A 21,071-nucleotide genomic window follows, 5' to 3' on the forward strand; every position below is an offset into this window, starting at 1 on the left:
TTTGAACCTACTTGGTAGCAATGACTGTTGTTGGTTCCTCTGACTATATGTATGAAATTTTAGAATAATTATATATTTACATTTAATCATTTAGGAGACGCTTTTTTCCAAAGCAACTTACAAATGAGGAAAGCAAAAGAAGCAAGCAAACTAACAATAGGGCAACAATATGAAAGTGCCGTGACCAGTCCCCAGTTAGACCAGCGCAGCACACATTGCAAGGTTGCTGTTGTTTTTAATAGATATAGGATAGTAAGTGTTAGTATTAATGGGTCAGGTGTTGCTGAAAGAGATGCGTCTTCAGTCGTTTCTTGAAAATGCCTAGCAGCTCGGGATGAGTTAGACCGGTCAGTCCACCAGCTTGTAACAGACTCAGGGTAAAGGTCAGTGAAAGTGATTTTGTGTCTCTTTGAGATGATGGCACCACAAGATGTCGTTCACTTGGAGAACGCAAGCTTCTGGATGGCACGTAGGTTCTGGAGTAATGAGTTAAAATGTAGGGGAGCAGAGCCAGTGGTTGTTCTGTAGGCAAACATCAGTGCCTTGAATTTGATGCGAGCGGCTACCAGTGCAATTTTGTGAGGAGAGGAGTGACATGTGCTCTCTTCGGCTCGCTAAAGACCACTCTTGCTGCAGAATCTGGATCAGTTGCAGAGGTTTGACAGTGCAAGCTGCCAAGAGAGCATTACAATAGTCCACAGGGTTTTTTCAGGCTCAAAACGAGGCGGAAAAAGATCTTGATCATGGCTAAAGAAAACACTTTTTACAAGCACATATTTTAGGTATTTTAACAATAATAACCCACAGGATTTTGTGAAACTGTGGTGGGTGGACCATGTTCCTGCTATGGGGGTCCGGGGGCAAGAGAAGATGCTCTAGGAATGTTTTCTTTGATTGCTTTTCCCTGAAGAGAGATGCGTTGTTGATAACGAAAGTAAAAGTGATGCAAAAGTGTTGCGTTTTACCGTGAAATGAGAGTTCTGTGTCTTACATTAATGATTTATATCTCATCGACCCGCGACCAACCCACAATTAATTAATTTTTTTATTACTTGGCCCATTTGAGCCGCAGATTATCTGCAGTATCCGCGCATCACTATCTAACTTAGAGAAGGGACACAGGCCGGGAACCCGCAACAGAACCGTGTAGGTGGAAAAGGGAGCATGTGATTGTAGTCGATAGTTTTGTTGATAGCTGGAGGCGGCATGCCTCGTAGTTCTAGGTCAAGAACTACGTAGGTCAAGACAAGAGCTTGGACAAGGAGTTGTGTAGCATGCTCTGATAGGAAGAGCCTGATCCTCCTAATGTTGTATATCTTGAGTATGATCAAGCTTCCTGTTTTATTCTGAATGCAAATAAATATTCATATACTTATCTCTCCCTTCCATTCCCTTCCCTTCAGAAGACCATGGCTGGGTACATGCGGGTCCTCCAGGTAACGTGTACTTGGAGCAAAGCTTCCAGCAGCTCGCCCACGTGTTGAAGCTGCCGCCCAGCGAGCCCGCCCTGCAGGAGGCGCAGAAGAAGACCTCGCTGGTGGGGAAGCCGTTGGAGGCCTGGGTGGACAGCTCTGTGGGGGCTTTCTGGGTCACCGGAGATATTTGCTCTGAGCAGACCTCCTCCTGTCCCTCCATTGGACTCTGCACCAAGACCTCTTGGAGCTCCTTGTCTCCTGACCCCAAATCAGAACTGGGGCCAGTCAAAAGTGGCGGTCGTATTAGGTAGCCTTACAAGCTTGAATAAGTGGAGCAGAGCGGCGAAGGCCCTGAAGAACAGTCCGTAAGAGTGATGTTTACGACTCGTGGTCTTTGAGACCATCCCATTACTAGTTGAGGGCACCTCCTATCGAGGGTTTGAAACTGGTCGAGGGTGAATTTATGAGAGAAAACGTTTAAATTTGCACAAAAAGACTGCCAGACGTGGATATGTACGAGTCTTGCTTTTATAAATCAATGTTCAGATGTCACCTAAATGCGTTGTTACAAGGTTCGGAGTCTTAGCACATAGTTTACGGTGTGGGTTTATGAAACAAAGACCCAAATCTCAACAATTTTACTTTTTGTTTTGTTTTGTTAAAAGAAAAACGAAAAAAACTGTGCACATTATTTTACTCTGTAAAACAGTGGCCAAAATTTGTATTTGAAGCTGTTGGAGGCAAGTTGCTGGAAACCTCTGGCTGTATTGCTATGCTTATTTTGAAGCATTAATATCAAAACTTCAGAAGCAAATTGAAGAAGTGCACTTTACTGTAAAGCAGAGCTCCCCTCTGATTGGCTGAATCTCAGCAGAGGAGGCGGAGCTTGTAGGATCATCACGAATTTCTGCCAATGGAGCGATGCGATTGCTCACTTAACATGTTTCAGATGCAGCGTTGCATGGAATTATTGTATACAGCAACAAAATGAACACTAACGAAAGCCGTCTGTCAGGAAACAAGAATCTGAGTTTTGTAATACTGTGACTTTGTCTTTATGTTGAATGTCCTTTGAGTTGAAAAACACCTCATCTGGAGGACTTGCTTCGTCTGTTACTGCAAAGTTTGCTCCTGCCGCACACAGATTGCAAAGTACGAAGATGTGGATATAAATATTTGAGACTGCCTGAACTGACCCTGCTGAACATCAGTCTGATCTGTCACTCACTGGTCTTGTTACAGTATTTCACACTTAATTCTGGTCTTTCACCAGTTTGGTTCTCAACTACGTATAATTTTTCACTATATTCTACAATTGGTGTAGAACAGCACAAGAGCTGGAGACTTTGTACCCCTTTTTTTTTAAAGGAATATTTCAGCCAAAAATGACATTAATCCTTGTGTCAATCTATATGTCTTTCTTGTGGAACACAAAAGAAGACCTTAAAAATAACGTTCGCATTGTTGAATGAACAAAAAATGACTCGTGTGCAATATTTCAAGTTATTTGCTGATCTCTCCTTGCTCCAAATCTACAAAATTGCATTCGCACTTGTACATATTCAAAGCTACTGCATTACGTTTAGTTATGTGACGCGAGAAACAATGGATGATGGAACAATGGAAACCCAGCAAAATTTGACCTTTTTAAGCACATTTTCTGAAAATGCAAGTTTCCATAAACTTTCACACACCACAGATTTTCATTGAGGTTTTCAAAATTTGCATTAAAATGGTTTAATGGTGTTGAACCTGCACAAAAGCAAGGTTTAATTTATAATTAAATATAAAACCCATTTATAATTTCACCCAAAAATGAAAATGCTGTCAATATTTACTCGCCTTCATGTCATTTCAAACCATAAGACCTTCGTTCATCTTTGAAACACAAGTGAACGGTTTTAAAGAGGCCCTATTATGCCTTTTATTGGGAACTACAAGAAAAGGTTTTCATGCTTGAATGTTCAAAAAACATAATTTTTCTCATATTCTCCATTGTTGCAGCTCCTCTCCCCCCAGTCTGTCAGTAACGCTCTGTTTGGTTCCTGTCTCTATGAAGCCCCTCCTTCTGAAAACACTGTGCTCTGATTGGTCAGCTGGATCAGTGTGTTGTGATTGGTCAACTGCTTCGAGCGTGTTTGGGAAATGTCCCGCCCCTTACCATAACCGCGAGTTTTAACACACTACTAACTAACTCAACCAGGCCCCGCCCCTTTATTTTGCATGTATGCCTTGGGCGGGCATTATTTAAATTAGGAATATTTTGACTCGTTCGTTCAAGACTACAATGGAGGCGTTTCAGGGAGTACAGAAACAGTGACACTGATATAGAGAGTAACTCCCGCTGGAGGGACTTTGCTGACCTTTTTCATACTCAAACAGCGACTTTACACACTAAAGAAAGAGCATAATAGGTCCTCTTTAATGAAACCTTCAAGGTTTCAGTTCTTTCATTGAAGGTTCATTCAACCAAAATCAAAACCACTTCTCCATAGATCGCTCACAAGAGGGAGTGCGCTCTTACATACTGATGTCTTTCAGCTCTGGAATTCAGGAATCTCACACTTGAGCACGATCTTGAAAAATAAACGAAGACCTAAAGCTTCTGGGACAGTATCTTGAGGAGGTCATGACTCTCTCATGAACGCCCACCAGAGATCTATGGGGGAAGTAAAGATATTCACATTATAAAATTGGGATTAAACCACTGGAGTCACTTTTGCAAAAAAAATTGAAGTGTGAAAATTTTGGTTGTATGGACTTTTTATTTCAAACATATCTTCATCTGTGTTTCAAAGATGAATGAAAATCTTCGGAAGGAAGATTTGAAATACAGTGCACGAGTCATATGAGCTGTATGGGGTGGTCTTGTTTTTTTTTTTTTTGACAAGGATGTAAAAAAACATCAGCTTATATTCATTCTGCTTCCTTTTGCCTTCCACAGAAGAAACATGAGGCTGAGTAAATGATGGCAGAATTAACATTTTGGGGGAACTGTCCCTTTAAATGACAAAATGCAGTCGGAATTGGAAAAGATCCGGTTCTATTTAAATGTGTCATGGCTGGTTGTTACTTTTTTTTTCTTTTTTTTTAACCACCCACATTTGTCTATTTCTTGTCATGTGTGCTATTGTGCTTTCTCGCCTTCCAATGAAGACGTCACTAAGAAACATAAGTCAAAACAAATGTGTCTTGTGCGACATGCTGCTTTTATTTGACTCGTATCATGCTTCTTTTACGGTAGATTTTAAGTGCCCACCCCCCCACCTTCCCCCCGGTGTTTCAAAGGGGTTCTTTCAGGTTTTGATTTACTGATCAGAAAACTCTGTCTTTATTGCGTTGGGTTTTAAAGTGTACTTTTTCTCTTCGTGTACATGCTTCGTGTGAAGCTTTTGTGGTATCAAGAGAAACGAGTGGAATGAGGATGTAAAGAATGAATGAATGAATGCTATTTTTGTATTTAAAGTCCTATTTTAACCTGTCAGTGAGTGTTTGAGAGAATGCTGCTTCAGCTTTTGTTTTACCTTCATCATCATCATTATCAGTCTCACCGGGTCTCTATGTGGGACGCAAACACCAGTCCTAAACTAAAAGTTCGGTACACACTGAACCAGAGCCTTATTTTAGGGCTGATGGACAGCAACAGATGACACAATAAAGATGTGAAATCAAGTCAGTCATGCCTTGTTTATTTGTTGTCTGGAAAAGTTTAACTGTAACTGTCAATCCTTCACTTGGTATGACGCAGTCAAATTCATTTTTAAAAGCTTCCTTGTTCAAAAGGTTCTACGCCGCAGGAATGACCCAGGACGTTTTGTCACAGTTTTGTACAACGCCCTGTGCTGCACGCCACAGGAAGCACTACTGTTAAATATTTATCAGCGCAAACTTCATCAGGTTATAAGACTCTCTGGCGCGAGTCACGCATCAGAGACGGGACGAGATAAAGAGACGCTGAGTTCCTCTCAATGACTGTGAAAGATCTGCTGTTGAGGAGCTCCTCGCACATGGAGCTGCTGATGGAGAGCTCTTCAGACCTGGAGGCGGTGGAGCAGGGAGAGCCGGTGGAGCCGGGAGATCCCGCTGATCCTGACAGCGCTTACGGCTCCTCTCCAGTGGACACCGACACAGAGGAGGGACAGACCAGCTCACTCTCCACCAGCTCACTCACACTCACATACAATGAGCAGCTCATGCATAAGGTGAACACTACCATCCTCGTCTATCTGTCTGTCTATATCTTTCTATCTGTTTGTCTGTCTGTCTGCCTATCTATGTTTATCTATCTGTCTATCCATGTTTGTCTGTGTTTATCTATTTGTCTGTTCTATCTATCTATGGGTCCTATTTTAACGATCTAAGCGCATGGTCTAAAGCGCAAGGCACAAGTTCACTTAGGTCGTGTCCGAATCCACTTTTGCAAGTTTAACGACGGTATGGTCAGCGTGCCAGGCGCATGGTCTAAAAGGGTTGTCCCTATTCTCTTAATGAGTAATGAGTGTGTTTTGGGCGCAGCGTGTGTTAAACCAATCAGAGCCTCGTCTCCCATTCCCTTTAAAAGCCAGTTGCGCTCGCACCATGGCAGATTCGCTATTTACATGACGGAATTTGATAGTGGAAAGACCGAAGCCGTCTCCAGAGTGCAAACGGAACTGCTCGTGCGCGAGGTTAAAGTGCGCAAGCAGACCATCTACGGGACAAGCCGGATTCCACCATATCTTTATGTACACAATAATAATCTTTTACATTGTAATCCTTTTATTTGAAATATTTGGAATGTTTGTGTGCTGCTGTGCGTCCCTGTGTGTTTAATATGCAGAATCTACGGGCGTTGTGGACCCGCCTATAGGCGCACATTACTAACACGCTCTTTAAATAACAAAAAAAAATTGCAGTCTATTTCTGTTGCCTCAAAATGGCAACGGTCCAACTATGCTCCTGAACACACCTCGTTTTCAGACCAGCAGCCCATGGGCGCAAATGCATTTGCTATTTAAACAATGTGGCACAAGACATGAAAATGATAACTGCGTCGGGCTGAAACTAGCAAAAAACTTGTCACGCTTGGCACTGTATTGCGCCGGGTGTATGATAGGGCCCTATCTATCTGTCTATCTATCTATCTATCTATCTATCTATCTATCTATCTATCTATCTATCTATCTATCATGTCTGTTTATCTATCATGTCTGTTTATCTATCATGTCTGTTTATCTGTCTATCTGTTTGTTCTGCTGGTTTCTATTAAAAGCTGAATCAGCTGTGATTATGGCTCTCGGGCAGAAAGTCACACTCCCATAGTTTCACAGTCAGTGCCAGAGACTAAACCAATACAACACTGGACACGACTGCATGATTTACACACAGCCTTTAGTCCAGGGAGGTGTTGTACTCATCCTGAGGGGTGACTGGCGTTGTTAGAGAGGTCGTGTTGTATATTGAACAAGTATTTGATACACTGCCGATTTTGAAGGTTTTCCTACTTACAAAGCATGTAGAGGTCTGTCATTTTTATCATAGGTACACTTCAACTGTGAGACGGAATCTAAAACAAAAATCCAGAAAATCGCATTGTATGATTTTTCAATAATTTGCATTTTATTGCATGACATAAGTATTTGATCACCTACCAACCAGTAAGAATTCCGGCTCTCACAGACCTGTTAGTTTTTCTTTAAGAAGCCCTCCTGTTCTCCACTCATTACCTGTATTAACTGCACCTGTTTGAACTCGTTACCTGTATAAAAGACACCTGTCCACACACTCAATCAAACAGACTCCAACCTCTCCACAATGGCCAAGACCAGAGAGCTGTAAGGACATCAGGGATAAAATTGTAGACCTGCACAAGGCTGGGATGGGCTACAGGACAATAGGCAAGCAGCTTGGTGAGAAGGCAACAACTGTTGGCGCAATTATTAGAAATTGGAAGAAGTTCAAGATGACGGTCAATCTCTCTTGGTCTGGGGCACCATGCAAGATCTCAACTCGTGGGGCATCAATGATCATGAGGAAGGTGAGGGATCAGCCCAGAACTACACGGCAGGACCTGGTCAATGACCTGAAGAGAGCTGGGACCACAGTCTCAAAGAAAACCATTAGTAACACACTACGCCGTCATGGATTAAAATCCTGCAGTGCACACAAGGTCCCCCTGCTCAAGCCAGCGCATGTCCAGGCCCGTCTGAAGTTTGCCAATGACCATCTGGATGATCCAGAGGAGGAATGGGAGAAGGTCATGTGGTCTGATGAGACAAAAATAGAGCTTTTTGGTCTAAACTCCACTCGCCGTGTTTGGAGGAAGAAGAAGGATGAGGACAACCCCAAGAACACCATCCCAACCGTGAAGCATGGAGGTGGAAACATCATTCTTTGGGGATGCTTTTCTGCAAAGGGGACAGGACGACTGCACCGTATTGAGGGGAGGATGGATGAGGCCATGTATCGCAAGATCTTGGCCAACAACCTCCTTCCCTCAGTAAGAGCATTGAAGATGGGTCGTGGCTGGGTCTTCCAGCATGACAACGACCCGAAACACACAGCCAGGGCAACTAAGGAGTGGCTCCGTAAGAAGCATCTCAAGGTCCTGGAGTGGCCTAGCCAGTCTCCAGACCTGAACCCAATAGAAAATCTTTGGAGGGAGCTGAAAGTCCGTATTGCCCAGCGACAGGCCCCGAAACCTGAAGGATCTGGAGAAGGTCTGTATGGAGGAGTGGGCCAGAATCCCTGCTGCAGTGTGTGCAAACCTGGTCAAGAACTACAGGAAACGTATGATCTCTGTAATTGCAAACAAAGGTTTCTGTACCAAATATTAAGTTCTGCTTTTCTGATGTATCAAATAATTATGTCATGCAATAAAATGCAAATGATTTACTTAAAAATCATACAATGTGATTTTCTGGATTTTTGGACTTCTACATGCTTTGTAAGTGGGAAAACCTGCAAAATCGGCAGTGTATTATACTTGTTCTCCCCACAGATAGTGTGATCGATTTATTGGTGATGTTTTGTGGGATTCTTCATCCGTCGCTCACACTGAGATCACAAACCAGGCCAACTACTTGTACTGAAAGATTCCAGTTCAATTCTTATACAGCCCGATGTGACTGAAGAACCTTTTAAAGTTATACTTAAAGAACTTTTTATTCTCTGGTTCTCTCTAAATAGATACCAATAAATTGTTCTGAAGAACCTATAATGTAATATCATGAATTATTCAACACGAGAACCAAATTCAGGTTCTTGTTAAGAAGATGATTCTTCACTATACCTAAAGAACCATTTTTAAGAATGTAACCCTCATATTGGGCTATTGTTTCCATACTGTGTTTACTACATAGCTAACTACAGATGATTTGTTCCTTTTTTCAGCATTTAACGTGGACGTGGTGAGGAAGGACGACAGGAAATGAGTTTATTAAAGAAACATTAGATCATGTGCAACACATCAGTTGCTCTGCGTGAGGGCGTTGACTCTGTTTCATGTTGTTGTTTTCTATTATTTAAATGCTGCATGGAAAAACGTTCACTAATCGTGACACTCGTTCAGAACTGCTTAGAAAACATTTTGTGTAGTTATTCAATTAAACAGCAAAGTACACTGCAATGAGATTATTTTGGCTGAGATGATTGGCCATTCAACACATATTACAATGCTTTAGAACAAATACATTTAGGTCACATTGTACTAATGAAGTATTTCAGCAATATCTACAGACGCACAGACTTTGGCTGCGGAAATGCGTGCGTCACCATGGTAATGGCATCCTGTGTCCCCGTCACGTGCCTCGTGTGGTTTGTTCTGTTGTGTTCTTCCTTAATCACGCATTTCAAAGCTGAATGAGCAATGAGGGATTTAAGGAATGTCATGCACGGATGAGATTCGTATGAAATAATAATAAGAGTTTGAAAGCCCGTGGGCTCTGAGTTCGACACGATTCATCTCCTGAAATCATCCCGCAGGTATTCGTTTGTTTAGCCGTGTAAAACAATTCCATTTGACTCTCAAAGCTAGGAGACACTAGATTAAACTAAGCGGAGAACAACCACCAATCTGCCCTCCAGCTGATAAATGCCGGCGAACATGTGCTTTTGCAAGCTCTGGCCGGGTGTGGTAACCATGGCAACCAGTTCAGGATGATGCCCACGTCCTCGGTCAGACCCCACATAGATGTGGCGCTTTTAAAGGGGGGGCGAGTGTGAGACATGGGAGAATTGAACCCTTGAAGGGCACTTCGGGAAGGGGACGTTCCCAACAAAAGTGAACAACTGAATCCCTTCACCGTAGGGTGACCACCTGGTTATCGCTCTGTTGCAGGACAGTTGATTATGGTTATGCGGGACACGTGTGTGAGAGATACATTTACTACTATTATACTATGTAAATAATGCTTTACATTATTCAGAAAGCTCACGTTGGATGATAACGTTTTAAATCGTCTATAAACTTTGTTAATTGTGACCGGCTCTGTGATTATCACTCAATGTGCTAAGGTTTTGAGTGATATACTGGACCTATTCAGTCTATTTAATATAATGAACTGAATAACAGGCTAGTGTAGGTAAAAGGTCACATTTTATACAAACATACAAGTCCCCTGTGTTGAAAACCCTATAACACTTGTGATGTTCACGGTCAAAAATGACCGGCCTACCAAAAAAAAAAAAGCTTATAAATCACTTGTTACACTGTTTTACCACCAAATTTTGGATTCAATCGTTTTGTCAACTTGTTTTCTTTCAGTTAAGACAGGTTTTGTATTTTTTTTTTACAAGAGATTTATAAGCATTTTTGGTTACACTTTATTTGAAGGTGTCAGTATTACAGTGTAATTATATATTTAAGTACTGAGTAATAATAATTAACTACATGTACCTACTATAGGGTTAGGATTAGGATGACGGTTTGGTTTAGGGTTAATTGCATGTAATTATGCATAATTTATAGTAATTACTACAGTAATTACATGTAACAATGACACTGTAAAATAAAGTGTTACCGCATTTTTATGTTATTTTTTTTGTAAAAAATTACTGACCCACAAAAAAAATGCGGTAACACTTTATTTTAGTGTCATTGAACATCACAAGTGTTACAATGTGGGGGGAAAAAACACAACAAATTACAAAAAGTATCAAAATAGATTTTGTGAAGTTGTCAGGCACTGGGTGAGTAAAGTCAGTACATTTTAGTCCAATGCAATAACATTACTTAGCATATTTGAGTACGGGAAAATCCTCTCCGGGTCCCAAAAATGACCCGAACACAACCCGAGGGTTAAGTAGCGACTATTTTCCTTTATTAGATGCTAAACAATAAATGCATTTTTACCGGATCTTGAACTTGTATGTTTTTGTTGTCCTGGCCGATGTAGCTTTATTTAATGAGTTTTGATGAGGTCCACGCTGATTGCTTTGCTTTATCCAGCATCAGCAGAAAAATCCATCTCTACGAATTCATTGATTGGTTATTTTCCTGTGAATACTGTAAATGGATTTTTAAACAGCAATCCCATTTTCAGGATTATATTTCTTATTGTGGTATTGTGATTTCAGGGAAGAAAAAAAAAAAAACAGACATAATTGAAATGCAGGACACTGATTACGTCTTGCCTGACGAGGGACAAAGCTCCCAATTTCAGTGGTCGCCCTACCTCACGAAGGGCCCTTCCACAAGCCCAATAAGCAAAGGGCACATGTGATGGTCACTTCAAGGAAGTAATTTAATTGTTTATGGTCATGTGACCCAGGGTGACAAGTCCTCGCGATTCATTTTAAATCTAGACAAGAGTTGGAGTTAATGTAATAAACAGAATAATTCAAGACTTTTTGTTTCGTTGTGATATATTACACACATTTTCTTCATGCATTTCAGATTATTTTTATAAAAGTTTCATAGGTAAGAAATGTGTTTAATGATTTGTGTGTTTAATGCTTAACTTATAAAGTTAAAGTCCCACTGTGGTGAAAATCAAGCTTTTACTGTTGTTTATATGACTATGTGGTGTTTTTAATATGCTTTAAGACAAACCATGTGTAAATTCATAAGTCGACACCATTGCTGAGTATTTTCTCCTTAAAACTGCAGTGAACCAAAGACAGTCTCAAAAACACGGTTTGAAATCGCTGGTGTTTCTGACGTCACAAACTACCTTGTAACCAATCAGATCAACGTGTGATCGTCAACCAGTGGATCTCTGAGCTGGTGTGAGTGAGTGGAGGCGGGGCTCATTTGCATATTCATAGAACCGCGTATACTAAATGAGTCAAGAGTGTAGAGTTACATTCCAGCTATTTTAAGGCATGAAGTTTTTTTTTTTTAAGGAAAAAAACGTTTAATTTTAGATATCAAAGTTTAGTTTTAAGGGATACAATTATTGACTACAGGGGGACTTTAAGAACAGATCAGGAACACACAGACATATATAAAGCATATTTAAAGACGTCATTATAAATGTACATTTATTTGTATCATATTAACAGCAATAATAAGATATTCCTGTTGTCGCTGCCTAGCTTTGTCGTGGTAATATTCCATGTGAAGCTAACTCAGACATAAAAAAAGAAGGCCGATGAAGACAACGGCTCAGCGTTTAAAGATCATTTCTGATGATTGCTGCCTCACTACTGATCATGTGATCATGTGATCACCATTATGCTTGCGTGTGATGCTGATGCAGGAGCCAGCCAATACTGAGCCGGCGTTCTGACGTATAACCAGGAAGCACTGTTGCTAGGGTCTTGGTGGTTGTTAGAGTGTAGATTGTAGGGTGTTGGTCCTTTCTAGGTGTTAACTATGATTTACTCGGTTGTTGCCAGGGTATTGCTATGCACATGTGAAGGTGTTCTGATGTTGCTAGGGGGGATTTGATGGTTGCTCAGTGTTACTAGATGTTTGCTTGGATGTTAGGTGGATGTTAGTGCATTTCTAGGTCATTTGTTGGGTGTGAGGTCAGTTGTTAGATTATTTTTAGGTGTTTGCTATAATGTACTTGGTGGTTGACGGTGCATTGCTATGCAGATGTTGTTCTGATTGTTGCTAGGGCTTTTCTAGCTGGTTGCTAGGGTCTCAGTGGTTGTTAGAGTGTTTCTAAGTAGATTGTAGGGTGTTGGGAGTTTCTAGGTTTTAACTATGATTTACTCGGTTGCTGCCAGGGTATTGCTAGGCACATGTGAAGGTTTTCTGAGTGTTGCTATGGGGGATTTGATGGTTGCTCAGTGTTACTAGATGGTTGCTTGGGTGTTCCGGATGGATGTTAGGGCATTTCTAGGTCATTTGTAGGGTGCAAGTTGCTGGGGGTTCTTGATGGTTACATAGTGTTCCTAGATGGTGTTTTGGGTGGTTGCTAGAGTGTTACTAGGTGTTTACTAAGGTGTTCCAGATGTTAGGGCATTTCTTTGTAGTGTGTAGGATGTTAGGTTGGTTCCTAAAGCATTTCTATGGGGTTATGATTTACTGGGTGGTTGCCACACTGCCAAGGTGTTGCTATGGCTATGCAGAATTGCAGATGATATACTTCTCCAAATGTTACTAGGGCATTTCTAGGTTTTCTTGGGGTTGTTAGAATGTTCCTGGATCATTTGTATGATGTTAGGCATTTCTAGGCTATAATGTACTTGGTTGCCATGGTGTTGCTATCCAGATGTGAAGGTGTTCTGAGTGCTAGGGCATTTCTAGGTGGCTGCTAGATCATTCTTGGTGTTTTAGGGCATATCTACACTGTTAAAAAAAACCTGTTAAATTTACGGTAAAAAACCGGCAGCTGTGGTTGCCAGTTTTTTACCGTAACCTTTAGTTCAATGCCGTAAAACATAAATATTTATACCGTATTTTTTACGGTAAAGTACTGGCAACCAGCTGGCAGTTTTATACCGTAATTTTTAGTTCGATGATGTAAAACTTTGCAAAATTAGTAAACATTTGCTACCGTATTTTTTACGGTAAGGTACGGTAAATGCAACGGTAAGTTTTTTTTTTTACAGTGTACTTCCAAAATCCGTACATTTAACAGTATATTAATGTAAAATTACATGAAATGTCCCATGAGAGCTATTACAGTTTTTCACTGTATATAGTAAGGGTACATACCGTTAAGGAATTAACAGTTTTTTTCCGTTGCTTTTTTACCGTTTTTTACAGTTAAAATTACGAACATTTTTTACAGTGTAGATGGTTACTAGGGTGTCTCACCATGTTGTTATGCTGTTTCTAGATGTTTGGGTTGTTGCTAGGGCGTCTCCAAGTGGTTGCAAGAGTGTTCTGAGAAGTTCCAGGGTGTTGCTATGCAGATTCTTAGGTGCTTATTATTCTGGGTTGTTGAAGTGATCGCTAACTGGCCCGAGTCAAAAGAGCCCACCCTCAGGTCTCACAACCTATGATATTCGTAGTATATATTATAGTATATATTCGAGTCCTTGGTAAGTTTATGGTATGCTTTTTCACCCCTTTTATTACCATCCATCTGATCGTGGTTATAGTACACCCCTCCTCAAAAAGCTGCGTGATTTCATAGGTTAAACCCCATGTATGAGCAACGGGCTAGTAGTAGTGATGCTTGCCTTTGAAAACAGCATCATCAAACACCCTGACTGATCTCTTGATGAGAAAGCTGTGAGTGAGCAGAGCTGCTTTCTGTCCCCCCAACTAATTCCTGTTGACGCCAGTAGCAGGTGGCAACATGAAAGTGACTAATCTGTCTCTACAACACTAACTATGATCATCTCTCTCGTCCTAAAGCTGAGGCTAGTTTTTCTTCACATTTAAATCACGCTACGTAGATGAGAGAATGCAGCAAAAGGGAAATTAAGACATTTGATTATGCTTGATTATTCCCTGTGTTTGTTTATGGTATACATGTACTTTACACTGTGTTTTTAGCAGAAGGTTGTGAAAAAATATCTGAACCCTGTCGCTTATTTTGCTGTTTATGTTCAAATGTTTTCCATTATAGTTTCATATCTAAGCACAGAAGAAATGATGTAATATGACAACAAAAATGCAATATGCCCAGAACAGAATTTAGACATACATTAAGGCCAATTCACTGTCCCAATGAGTAGGGTGAACACACTGATCCAGCAAAACCCTACAACCATGTTTGACCATAACATGACAATGATCCTTTGCGTTTTTCGCGTACAGAAAACAACGTTGTCAAAACGATCCCCGTTCACACAGATCTCTAAAACCGACTAACGCCGTTGTCGTGTAAATAAATAAACGGCCAAAATGTATAAAAAGTTTTCCGTTTTAGTTGAAAACGGTGTCGTGTAAAGAAACGGTCCCTGAGTTTGCAATTATGCTGTCTAAGGGGCCCGTTTACACAACACCGTTTTCAACTAAAATGGAAAATCTTTTATGTGTTCTGGCCGTTCATTTACACGACGACGGCATTTTGGGGGCCTCAAAACGTAAACATTTTTTAGTGTTTCACAGTGCAAGTTTTTATCGTTGTGTGAATTTGTGAAAACGGTGACGTCATGCGCATGCATATTATGTGTCCAATCTATAGGCACGTAGTGTTTCAGTACAGAGTGACATCGCCATCTACTGGCCTGGCATTAATAATAATGCAGCGTTTTTGTGGATCAGTGTGAACGGGTAGCCTGGAAATCCAGACCCAAATCTGAAAGATTAAGGGTCTGACATCGAGTAATGAAAATCGCCCAACTCGAGGGGCAGCACCATAGACAGTATATAAACTGGACACAGCGACCCCATAGGTTTCAACAGAGAAAAGTGAAGTCAATTAGAAGCTCTCACTTCCTGATGGCTGAGCGTACTGCGCAGACTCAAACTGAGCTTGACGACGTAGATGTGACGTGAGCAACCCGTCTGTCTTCTAGTAGCTGTGCCAAGAGAAATCTGAATCATTCCCTTCCGAAACTTGCAGAGACGGAGAGCGTGAGTAGGAGGTGTCCATGAGCTAGGAGCAGGAGAAACTTTTGCTAAGTATTCTGATGAATTATTTTGTCATTTTGCCTCCACGTCCCCCCGATTGCCCGCGAGCTTCTCCTCCTGTCCATACGGTAATCTCTCTACTGTGAGACAGAGAGTTGCGTGGTTATGACGCAATCGTTAGCAAAATGTTTACAAAAACTGCATCTACGGGGGCGGGGCCATAACGTAAGATACAAGGTAATGGAGCCTTTTATACATTGTAGTGTTTCTTTAGAAATAAATAATGGACAAATGGATGTAAAGTTGTAAGATGTAAAGTTATTCGCTGTCAAAGTGACGCCAAAATGAATGGAAGTCAATGGAATGCTAACACCTGGGCAGCACCAAGCATGCATTTGAAAATCTCACTGCACGCAATAGGTTGGTTTCACGTGACGTCACGCTGCTGCATCGCGAGAGCGCGAAATTCAGATGGAGGGCAGGAAGTGAAATAGCTGAGGATCTGCCGTCTGAAAAAATGCCAATGTTTTGTGTATTTTACGGCTGCTCCAATCGTTCTAATCGAGAAAAGGGAAAGGGTTTTTATAGAGTACCGAAGATTGTCACTCATAAATGTGAGAAATGTAAAAAGTTCACAGAACAACACCGTAAAAAGTGGATTTTTAACGTAAGTTACATCTGCGATCGGGAGGAGCAGAGTCTGTTAATGCCCATGTCTGCAGCGACCACTTCGTCGGAGGTATGTTAGCTAGCCAACGTGTTTTTTGTGTCAGTGTTTATATAGCATTATGTTGTCGTTAAATGCTCATTTACTTAGGTCTCGTTTACACTGTCAGTGAAACGATTTTTTGCTCATATGTGACACAGATCCGATGTGTTCTATGACAGTGAAAACAGGCAAAAAACGCATGCATTCGGATATTTAGAGATCGGTTTCAGGCCTCATTCATATGTGGAAATAAATCGGATATGTGCCAATGCGACTGTCAGGCGGATCGAATTTTCTGAGGCATTAGGCAACGTCTCCGCGGTTAAAGCCAATATTTAAACAATATACTCCCACCAGTCCTGAGATCTCTCTCACACACAATAACTGAAGCATATGTGCAATGATGGCACTTTTCGTCCTCCTTCGCCTCATAATCATGGTGATGTTTGGCGAACTTCGCATACATCGCAGAGCTAGTATCAAGTATATTTCACGTTCGTCCATCTGTGCAAGAGAATTTAACCCTTTAAGCATGCGCGATGTTTCAGATAGTATGGCAAGTGTAAACGCATGAATCGGATATGGGTCAGAGAGTTGAAAGAACGTGTAAACGGACTGTCAAAAAAATCGGATAAAGGTACAATACGGACACTCCGCAACGGTTTCCTCCATAGACGTATTCTCCGTGTTTACTTCCTGCCCTCCATCTGAAATCGCCCCGCCTTCGCGCGTCATCATAATCACGTGACTGAAACCCACCTATTGGATAACACTACAACCAATCACTGTCGTGATTGCGCTGTCACTAGCGCTGTCGTCATCTGTTTAGCTCGCCTCTGGCCCGCCTATATCAGATACACCGATATGATTGGTGCAGCTTGGCTACAAGGGCATAGTTAATGAGCATCATTACTCAATGCCAGAGTGACTCGCTGAGCAAATTCAAATTGTGGTCTCACGAGAAGTCTGGATTTCCAGGGTAGTGAACGTGGATCATTTTGACAAAGTTGTCATCTGTACTTGAAAAACGCAAAGGAAAAACTTTTCCGCCTTTAGTAAATCGTTGTCGCATAAACTAAGTGCCATCTGTGGAATGGGGGAAAAAACGTGTTTTTCAAAAGTTGACCTGATTTTAACTTGAGTTTTAGAACGCTGTGCAAAAGACGAAAGACACGAGCGCAACGGTTATACACGTCCGTAGTGCGTGTTTACATAGAAAAAACAATGAAAAAGTAGCGCATTGGAATGGAATAACCCCTTATACAGTAGGGGGCGCTATTACACATCTTCTGAAAGAGTACAGAAACTCCTGTTCAAAGCACAGGTGAAGAAGATGCAGAAACATGTAATCATATGCATTTGCAAAATAACGCGATCATTAATATTAAACAGCACATAAATAAAAATTGCCTATAATGTTACTGAATGAATTGTGAATGCAGGACGAGGTATAGGACTATGAAGCTTTGGGGGTGTTAATGGACTCGATCTACTCCATCTGTGTTTTGATCATCGTTCTGAATCCCATCTGGATGTAGTCTTTGATTTTCTTCCTCTGCTTTTTTAATGAAACGTACCCACGTTCAAGTGTTGATTATAAATGAATGCATGAAGCATTGTTTAAAAGCAGAGGGTCTGTTCTTTCTTTTATATATTGCATGTCCTGATGTCCAGATATTCATACAACAAAATATTCTGGGGGCCATGAAAACTTTGTGAATATGATCAAAAACGCTGGCAGGGGAAGAGTTAACTATAATCCACGAACACTTGATACCCACTAAAGTGTCACAATACCTTTATCTTCATTATGCCCATCCATCTGTTCATGTCTGTCTGTTGCAGACTATACTAGTTGGAGACAGTGGAGTGGGGAAGACGTCTCTGTTAGTGCAGTTTGACCAGGGTAAATTCATCCCAGGATCCTTCACTGCTACTGTGGGCATTGGCTTCACGGTGAGTCTCTCCGCAGAAGGTCACACCTCGCATTAGACACTCAGATGACATCACTTTACACTGCAAAATAAACAAACATCCTCAAAACGAGACACTTTTACTCAAGAGGCAAAATTACATTTAATATTAAAACTTCACATCACTGCATTTTTTATGCTTTAAACAAGAAAAAAAATGTTTGAAATCAAATATATATATATATATAACAATACTTTGAACATAATTTTCATTAAATAATATTTCAAATGTATTTTAATCTCATGGAATTTATTTGAGCCAGAGCCACAATATATATATAAAAAAAAACCTAGCTAAATGTATAAAAGAAAGGTTTTTGGTAACACTTTACAATAAGTTTCATTAGTTAACATTAGTTAGCATGAACTAATAAGGAAATGCACTTATACAACATTTATTAATCTTTGTTAATGTTAATTTCAACATTTACTAATACTTTATTAAAATCTTGTTAAAGGTTAATTCCGGTATTTAACATTTTAAGTCTATTTTGTAGTTTGTTTTGGATGAACAAGAGTGGTGGACAAAGAAATTGGTGTTCGTTGATGTTCCAAAACAAGTAGAGTAGCGAAATACAGTTTCTGTCGTGTTTTATTTGGCATTTTGTAAAATCCCATTGATTTCTGTTGGAGGACTCATTGCTCGTTGATATTACTGCGCTACCGGGAACGGAAAAGACTCTTCAGACTCAAATATCGAGCGGAAGTTTATACGCGATGTGAGGTATCTGAAAAAATTGTTCCACTATAGAAAAATAAACGGATTGAAATCATACATTGCACCGATATATTTGTTTTTAATCATCAACGAACACCACTAACCACTCGGTGAGTTGAACAGTTTTGAAAACGAACGTTAAGGGTTGTTTTAAAGACATGTTTGTGCATGGCCATAGACTCCCATTCTAAAGCGGTCCTGGGCAATTCTAAAATAGTCAAAAAGTCGAGACAGGAACCATTGTCAAAATTTCTTTGTCCACCACTCTTGTTCATCCAAAACAAACTACAAAATAGACTCAAAGTGTTAAATACCGGAATTATCCTTTAACATTAGTTAAAGGCAGGGTAGGTAGGTTTTTTCTAAAAAACTTTTCCCCAAATTTGTTTAAACTGTCTTTATATACCAATACATAATTAAAATGTAAGTACTCTGAAAAAGAGAGTATAAAAATCAAGTGTCTGTAGTCCTCTCAGGGCTGCAATAAACACAGCTACTTATTCCATTCACTCCCACCCCCTCCCTTCTGGGCTCCTTCCAAAGCCACGCCCCCAAAACACATGACCGCGCGATGCCTACCGCTCAGCTGGAGGACGCGTCTGCCAGCGCCGAGCGGAGAGGAGCGCAGTGCATGTAGTGACATCATATCAGAATCACATGTAATAAAATACCTAACTTTATCATTATGAATATATACAACTAACATGGCTGTTAGTACTCAATATCAAGCTGGCATATCGATACTGGTAAAGTTTAAAATATATTGAGTTTGTTTCGGTAACGAGCTAGTAACATAAGGCAAAGCTAAAAACAGGTTGCATTGATACACGTTTTTCCATTACCATCAGTTACACTGTGATGAAGGTGAATTTCGTGTAAGATTCATAACATATACAGTGTTTTGCATGTAAGAGCTTCCACGATGAAAACACTGTTGGCTCTGATGAGGACTACACTATATTGACTCTCGTCTGACTTCTTGCTTTATCATCCAAAGACTTTTTGGTCATAGCCTTTCCTTTTTTTTGCCTTGTTTGCCTTCGCTGACTGTATATGCAGGTACTGGGAATTTTGACTGCTCTTTCTCTGCCATAATTGTGATTCTTCCTAGCTTCCGTGCCTCTTCGCCTCCTCGAGTCAAACGGGTGCGCGCATGTGGGCAGCTCCTGTAGCGGCAGGGGTGGTAGCCATGGTAACAAGGGAGAGTGACAGTCGCCCAGCCAATCATTTCATTCGGTCCGAATGGAAATAAGTAGCTGTGTTTATTGCAGCCCTGAGAGGACTACAGACACTCGATTTTTATACTCTCTTTTTCAGAGTACTTACATTTTAATGATGTATTGGTATATAAAGACAGTTTAAACAAATTTGGGAAAAAGTTTTTTGAAAAAACCTGCCTTTAATGCACCGTGAACTAACATGAACAAACAATGAACAGCTGTATTTTTATTAACTAACGTTAACAAAGATTAACAAATACAGCAACAAACGTATAGCTCATTGTTAGTTCATGTTAATTAATACATTAACTAATGTTAACTAATGAACCTTATTGTAAAATGTTACCAGGTTGTTGTTTTTTCAGCGCAATGCCATAGAAGAACATAGATGAAACTTTCAGTGAGCAGGGGACATTTTAATAATCTATTGGGGAATGGAAAGATTCCATGGATATTAAATGTTCTTCATGGAATTATACGTGACAATAAATATCCTGCATTAAGTTTGTCTTTTAGATTTAATGATTTGACTGTGATTTGAGTGAATTAAACTGTTTAATGTGCTTTTTTATATCGGACAAACAGCAGAGATCAATATTATAACAGAACTGCTGGGAAAGTAAGAAGGGAGCAATTTTCCTCAAATAATATATAATGTTATATTGTTGCATTTATATTTAGGCTATATTAAGTATACATTTAGGGTTTTATGCAAGGGGGGGAAATTATGATTTTCCCTAGTAATCATATAAGCTAAACTCAGAAATATGTGACTTTTAATAGTAAACACCCTCATCTTTCCCATATCTCTGAAAATGTTGATTGGCACTAATATCAATAGCTTCCATGTTAGCTTTGCCTGCTGGATTAGCTTTTCCATCTTCTGTCATAACTCTCTGCAGAGAGCCGACGGGGTTTCTCAGCACACAGCGTCTGATTACAATAATATGATAATGATCATTTTACTGGGGGCTCTGATTATAATTACAGAGGGATCTATCTGGCCTCGCTTGGATCATCACCGTTTGTTGTTTTTCATCATATTTTTGTAATTAGTCTCAGTGTTTTGTGTGTGTGTGTGTGTGTGTCTAACAGGGTGTTTAATATGTGTGCATAACATCAGCATAGTACACTCT

At 40.4% G+C, this 21,071-nt stretch overlaps 2 protein-coding genes across 3 annotated transcripts in view; both read left to right on the forward strand.

Moving 5' to 3' along the window:
- Window positions 1-5,091, forward strand: part of xylt2 (xylosyltransferase II) — a 32,545-nt gene extending 27,454 nt beyond the window's left edge. The window contains exon 11 of one of the 2 annotated variants that reach the window (XM_084408393.1): window positions 1,404-5,091. In XM_084408393.1, the coding sequence (XP_084264519.1) occupies window positions 1,404-1,726 (323 nt within the window). In that variant the 3' untranslated portion in view covers window positions 1,727-5,091. The remainder of the gene's footprint in view (window positions 1-1,403) is intronic. The other variant, XM_084408394.1, reaches the window with a different exon arrangement.
- LOC311304896 (uncharacterized protein) lies at window positions 5,072-18,016 on the forward strand (the record flags this gene model as incomplete). Its single annotated transcript, XM_084432249.1, has 2 exons — window positions 5,072-5,617; window positions 17,870-18,016. The coding sequence occupies exons 1-2, from the start codon at window positions 5,384-5,386 to the stop codon at window positions 18,014-18,016; spliced, it is 381 nt and encodes a 126-aa protein (XP_084288375.1). The 5' UTR covers window positions 5,072-5,383.
- Window positions 18,017-21,071: the final 3,055 nt, after the last annotated feature.

The sequence above is a fragment of the Rutilus rutilus genome, assembly GCF_951802725.1.
Source record: "Rutilus rutilus genome assembly, chromosome: 1".
Lineage (NCBI taxonomy): Eukaryota > Metazoa > Chordata > Actinopteri > Cypriniformes > Leuciscidae > Rutilus > Rutilus rutilus.